The 6,567-nt window shown below is 40.4% G+C and overlaps 1 protein-coding gene across 1 annotated transcript in view; it reads left to right on the top strand.

Annotated features, from left to right (window-relative positions):
- The window catches only part of CYFIP2 (cytoplasmic FMR1 interacting protein 2), a 182,008-nt gene that overhangs the window by 60,866 nt on the left and 114,575 nt on the right, over positions 1-6,567 (top strand). The window contains exons 20-21 of the mRNA XM_007946403.2: positions 2,216-2,324; positions 4,842-4,961. Of these exons, the coding sequence (XP_007944594.1) occupies positions 2,216-2,324; positions 4,842-4,961 (229 nt within the window). The remainder of the gene's footprint in view (positions 1-2,215; positions 2,325-4,841; positions 4,962-6,567) is intronic.

Below are 6,567 nucleotides of genomic sequence, written 5' to 3'. Positions count from 1 at the left end.
TCTTGGGTTTTCTATGTATAGGATCCTATCACCAGCAAGTAGGGATAGTTTGACTTCTTCCTTACCAATTTGGATGCCTTTGATTTCCCTTTCTTGCCTTGTTGCCCTGGCTAGGACTTCCAATACAATGTTGAATAGAAGTGGTGATAGAGGGCATCTTTGTCTGGTTCCTGTTTGCAATGGGAATGGTTTCAGTCTCTCTCCATTGAGAATAATGTTGGCTTAAAGTGAATGACTCTTAAATGATAGAAAATATAAAAGGCATATAATTATGATGTCAGAGGAAGCACAGAAAACACAGAGCCTTTCACAAAGTAGTCAGCTAACAAGTGTTTGTGGATTGAATGGATGTAGTCATATCAGAGAGCTGGGCTTCCAGACTCCTTAAGATAATGCTGATTTAAAATATACTGTTCCATTACCACGAGCTCTGGTATGCACTGGTTAAAACAGTTGGCTGCTAACCAAAAGGTTGGTGGTTCAAATCCCCAGCCACTCCACAGGAGAAAGATGAGGCAATCTTCTGTAAAGATTTACAGCCTTGGAAACCCTATGGGGGAGGGTTTGTTCTGGCCTATAGAGTCACTGTGAGTTGGAATGAACTTCATGACAGTGGGTTTGTGTGGTTGATCCATTATCTGTATAAATGAACTTAGATTTATTAAACTATGGGTCCTCTGTATATTTAGTTTACAAAATATCTTTACCTGAAATACTTCCTTTAATCTAAGTCCTTCCCCATAAGATTATAGTTTTCAAAAATGTGGACGGTTAGGGGAGTTTGGGAAGTTGGAAGGAAGCACAGAAGAGGAAGAATGGTCTAGATCAGTAAAGTCCAGTAGAAACATACTGTAGTCACAAACATGGGCTACATATGTAATTTTAAAGTTTTTAAGTTTTGTTTTTTTTCAAATGAAAAAGAAACAAGTGAAATTACTTTTAATAACCTGATATAAAGGAGCCCTGTTGGTGTAATGGTAAAAACACTCAGCTGCTAACCAAAAAGTCAACAGTTCAAACCCACCAGCTTCTCTACAGGAGAAAGATGTGGCAGTCTGCTTCTATAAGGATTATAGCCTTGAAAACCCTATGGAGCAGTTCTGCTCTGTCCTACAGGGTTGCTATGAGTCAGAATTGATTCAACAGCAAGAGGGTAACCCAATATATCCAACATGTAATCAGTATAAAAATTACTCAAGAGCTATCTTCCATTCTTTTTTTTTCCTTGTCTTCAAAAATCTAGTGTGTGTTTGACAGCTCAGTTTGGAGTCCCCACATTTCAAGTGCTCAGCAGGCATATGTGGCTTGTGACTTCTGCATTGAGTAGTACAGAACTGAATGATACCACTTTTCTGCTTAAAGCCTTTAAATGGCTTCCCTTTGAATTGCCTCTAAATACATCTATCCTCTTTATGAGGTTTCTGTGGGTTTTGAGATCCCGCATAATCAGGCCCCTAGACTAACTTTATAAATTTATTTTTGTATCATGCTCCCAGCATGTCCCACCCTTTATCCATACCGACCATTATTTTCCCCACAGATATTTCCATTTTTATTGTTCAAATCTCTATTCAGAAAACCTTTTTAGAAAGACTTTTCTAGACCTAATCTCAAATGATCCCATTTTATTATTTTCAGAGCACTTATTCCTCTGTCTACAATCTGTGCCTCATTGTTGAAGATAACAATAGTACACTTAACTGATAAGGTTGTGAGATTAAACATGAGTGTGTGTATGCATGTACATATATATTTTTTTGTGTGTATTTCTAGACAGTGCCTGGTAAGTAATAAGCTCTATGCTATGTTTATTGCTGTCTGAAATTATATCATTCCTCAGCTATTTCCTTATTGTCAATCTTTCTTCAGTAGAATATAAGTTCCATGAGGACAGGAATGTTGCATCCTCAACACTTACAATGTTTTCTGGGAAATAACAAGCAATCAATTACCTTATTGTTGAATGAATAAAAGAAGAAAGCAGCTCAACTTCTGTATTTCCATCAGAAACTGCTTCACATATTAGGCTTCTTTATCTGGGGTGGGGGGAGGAGTGGTGGATGAAAAACTTTATTATATTTCAAATATAATTATATTTCAAATATCTAGTTTCATAGATAGATCCTATGGCCTAAAAGAGACGTAGCTTGGAAGTTGAGGATCTTCCATGCACTATCATATTTACTGGCCTTATTTAGCTTTTTTTTCCTTCCAGTGTCTTGTTGGATAAACGTTTTAGAGCTGAGTGTAAGAATTATGGTGTCATCATACCATATCCACCATCCAACCGCTATGAAACGCTACTGAAACAGAGACACGTTCAGGTATGGGGAATGGAAGCCATGGCAGAGATGGAATGGCAGGAGAGAGTAACTATGAAGTTAGGGTAGAGCTAAGAAATCAGGACTGTATCCTGACCACCCCACCGTGGATTTCTGATCATAAGTGTAACAACTTCAGACTCTTGTATACAGTAAGGAGGCACTGGGGCTTCCTTTTGGGTCAAGTCCACACCTCCTTGGCCCATGTGTAGCTCACATCTAGTGAGTTGTAGTCCCTAAAGCTGAAACTCACTTTTTTTAGTCAGGGCCACTGATTCAATGGTAGACTTCTCATCTCCATGTAGGATACTGGATTAGATTCTTGGCCAGTGAACCTCATGAATAGCCACCACCATCTGTCAATGAAAGTTGGCATTTGGCTGTGATGGTGAACAGGTTTCAATGGAGCTCTCCGATTAAGACAGACTAATAAGAAAGACCTGGTGACCTACTTCTGAAAATCAGTGAAAATCCTATGGGTCACAATGGCGTGATCCTCAATCAATCATGGGGACGGCACAGGACCCAGCAGTGTTTTGTGTTTGGTTCCATTGCCCATAAAGTCTCCCATGAGTTTGGCCAACTTGATAGCAGCTAACAGCAACAGTCTGTGAACTCAGATACTGAGATCTTAGTGACCTCCATCTAATCTGAGGGCTCAGATACTGGTCTCAGTGAAGGCAGGCAGCCTCATCTTTGAAATGAACCATGTCGGGTAAAACCCAAGGTAGAAATTGTGGCTTGTTTTTGTGGAATTGATTTATGTTAACATTTGTCCCCAGATACAGAGAAAATACTACTGGGAACATTTTTATCCCCACTTAAAAATGCTAAGATGACCCAGACAGGTAAAATAAGTGTTGCCTCTGCAGACTTTGTATCTTACTTCTAGAGTCCTTCCAGGAGCCAAGCTGGTAGCAAGATGGCCTGTATGCCATAATCTCTGTGTGCATATTATGTGGTCCAGGGTCTCTGTGGAATAGAGTCAGGTGAATGGGCAGGGCCAAGGTGGGGCAGATGGCCTAGATCAAAAGGAAAGTTTACTTTGGAAAACATAGACATCCCAATTGCTATGAAAAATCCAAGGGAAATGAAGAATAATAAAAATAATAAGTACATTTTTATCTCCACCAAAAGCAGGCGCAAGGAGAATTTTCCCTTCAGCTTCTCAGAAGATTACTGCCATGAGTTGCACATGCAGCCAGAATTAGCCGCAGGATATTAAATACTAAGAGCTTAATGTGCACACAAGATGGCTATAAGGGGCCCTAGTCTGTTGTTAGAAAATTTATCCCAAAAGGGAGCTAGAAGAGATAAAAGCCTAGAAAATGACACCTAGTATAGTACAGTGCACACAGCAGGTACTCAATAAATGTTTATTGTTATCTAGATAGCATCTGCGATAATGCTCACGTGTACCCCAGTGGAAATTATCTTAAGCAATATTTCCCATGTTGTAATCAGCCCTTCATCCTCTTGCTTTTAAATTCCCCCCATAAAGGCACAAAGTAGGCCTTGGCTGAGGTGGCTGCTGTTCCCTGCTGAGTGTGAAGTGTGACACAAGAATGATGCAGGAAGAACCTCAGGCTAAATTTAGGATGTCAGCAGAAGTGTTGTGCAGGACACCAAAACCTGCCTGAGTCTCTTACCACAGTTTGAATGAAGCTTGTTTTTCCTCAACTTTTCCTGTTTCAAACCTACAAGAAAGTTCGAAGAGTCGTACAGTGAATACGCTCTTCAACCAGGCTAACTGTAATTAAAGTTTTACCACATTTGCTTCACTTTCTCTTTCTCATGTATATATTTTCTCTCTTTCTCTCTCACTTTCTCTACCTACCCCCCCAACCTCTCATTCATATGTATCCACTCCCTGTCTGTCAGTTTGTCTTACTCTGGTGGCTTGCATGTTGCTATGATGGTGGAAGCTATGCCGCCAGTATTTCAAATACCAGCAGGCTCACTCATGATGGACAGGTTTCATCAGAGATTCTAGACTAAGACAGAGTAGGAAGAAGGCCTGGCAGTCTGTTCACAAAAATTAGCCTGTGGAAACCCTATAGATCATAGAATGTTTTCCAATATAGTGCTGGAAGATGAGCCCCTAGGTTGAAAGGCACTCAAATACACAGTAGCCAAACAGTGGAGTCAGGCAGACCAATGATTGTGAAGATGATGCTGGACCGGGCAGCATTTCATTCTGCTGTACATGGGGTTGCAATGAGTTGGAGCCAACCCAATGACAACTAACCAACAACTAACAACAATATGTATACTTTTTACTCTTAACCATTTGAGAGCAAGTTGACATGTCATGACACTAAGAAAAGGACATTCTCTTTTAAAATCACAGTGGAATTACCATACTCTGGAAATTTAACAATACGGTTTTCCACATACAGGCCCCAGTTGTCCCAGTAATATCCTATATGATTTTAATCCAATCTCCTATCAGTGCATTACATTTAATCATCATGTGTCAGTGTGAATCGTATGTAACCTTTCTCTCTCTCTTCCATACAGCTGTTGGGTAGATCGATTGACTTGAATAGACTCATCACCCAGCGCATTTCTGCTGCCATGTATAAATCCCTCGACCAGGCCATCAGCCGCTTTGAAAGTGAGGACCTGACCTCCATTGTGGTAAGAGACTGGAAGCTGATGGGAGTTCTGCTCTGGAATTCTGCGGACAATAAGCTTAGCTGGGATCACTGTGAGCCTAGTATTGGGAGAAGCAGTGAGTCCCTGGTCCCAGTGAATGGATCAGGAAACAAAAAGACAAATAGAATGAGTTTATCTTGTCAGCCCTTGCCTGGATTCACTGGGTGGGAAGGGTCTCCTTGAAATCTTTAGAACTGGCCAGCCCTCAGGTACAGCTGCTTGTCCTTTAGGATTTTTTTTTTTTTTTTTTTAATTCCTTTCTCTTCAGTTAATGTGTGTCTACCCTCTGTTGTTGTTGTTGTTGTTATGTGCCGTCGAGTCGGCCCCGACTCATAGCGACCCCTCCTTGGGTTTCCGAGGCAGTATCACTACGGAAGTAGGATTGCCCAACCTTCCTTCCGAGGAGTGGCTGGTGGGTTTGAACCGCCAGCCATCTGGTTAGCAGGCAAGTGTCTTAGCCACTATGCTACCAGAGCTCCCAGAGTGTCTACCAGAGTGTCTACCCTCTAGTTAGTGGTTTACCCTCCCTTCCCCACCCTGGTAACCATCAAAGAGTATTTCTTTTTTTGTGAAACCCTTTTCTTGACTTTTTATAATAGTGGTCTTATACAATATTTGTCCTTTTGTGATTGAAAATTTCACGCAGCATAATGTCCTCTTAGTTCACCTATATTATGAGATTTTCACAGATTCATCATTGTCCTTTAACATTGCACAGTATTCCACTGTGTTATGTACAATAGTTTGTTAATCCATTCCTCTGTTGATGGGCATTTAGATTGTTTCCATCTTTTTGGTATTGTGAATAGTGCTGCGGTAAACATAAGTATGCATATATCTGTTCGTGTCATGGCTCTTACTTCTCCAGGATATATACCTAGGAGTGGGATTGCTGGATCATATGATATTTGTTTTTCCCGCTTTTTAAGGAAGTGCCATATCATTTTCTACAGAGGTTGCACTATTTTTACAGTCTCACCAACAGTGTATGAGGTTTCCAGTCTCTCCACGCCCTTGCCAGAATTTTGTTTTCTATTTTCTTGAATTTTGCTATTAGTGTTGGGGTGAGGTGATATCTCATTGTTGTTTTGATTTGCATCTGTCAGTTTTTTTTGGAATGGCTACTTATTGATGGCGAGAGCATTTCTTCATGTGTTTGTTAGCTGCCTGGATGTCTTCTTTGGTGAAGTGTCTATTCGTGTCCTCTGCCCATTTTTAATTTGGATTATTTGTCTATTTGTTGTTCAAGTGTTGACATTTTCTATAACTTATAGAGATTAGCCTCTTCCAATATATCATTGCCAAAAAATTTTTTTTTCTTTTATTTTTGCAGCGTTCCCTCCCCTACCCTCCCATCGCTGGCAACGAACAAAGCAAGTTTCCCTCCATATATAAACCTTTCCTTGCCCCTCCACAACAACGAACTAATACTATATTTGTCATTCTGTGATTGACTTATTTCATTCAGCACAATGTCCTCCAAGTTCATCTATATTATGCGGTGTTTTGCAGACTCTGCATTATTCTTTAGTGCTGCATAGCATTCCAGTATGTACCATAGTTTGGTCATCCACTCTTCCGCTGATGG

The sequence above is a fragment of the Orycteropus afer genome, unplaced genomic scaffold (genome assembly GCF_000298275.1).
Source record: "Orycteropus afer afer isolate SDZICR_OR568_19922 unplaced genomic scaffold, OryAfe1.0 scaffold00160, whole genome shotgun sequence".
Taxonomy (NCBI): domain Eukaryota; kingdom Metazoa; phylum Chordata; class Mammalia; order Tubulidentata; family Orycteropodidae; genus Orycteropus; species Orycteropus afer.
The sequence above is the reverse complement of the archived record's forward strand: the minus strand, read 5'-3'. Positions and strand labels throughout refer to the sequence as shown.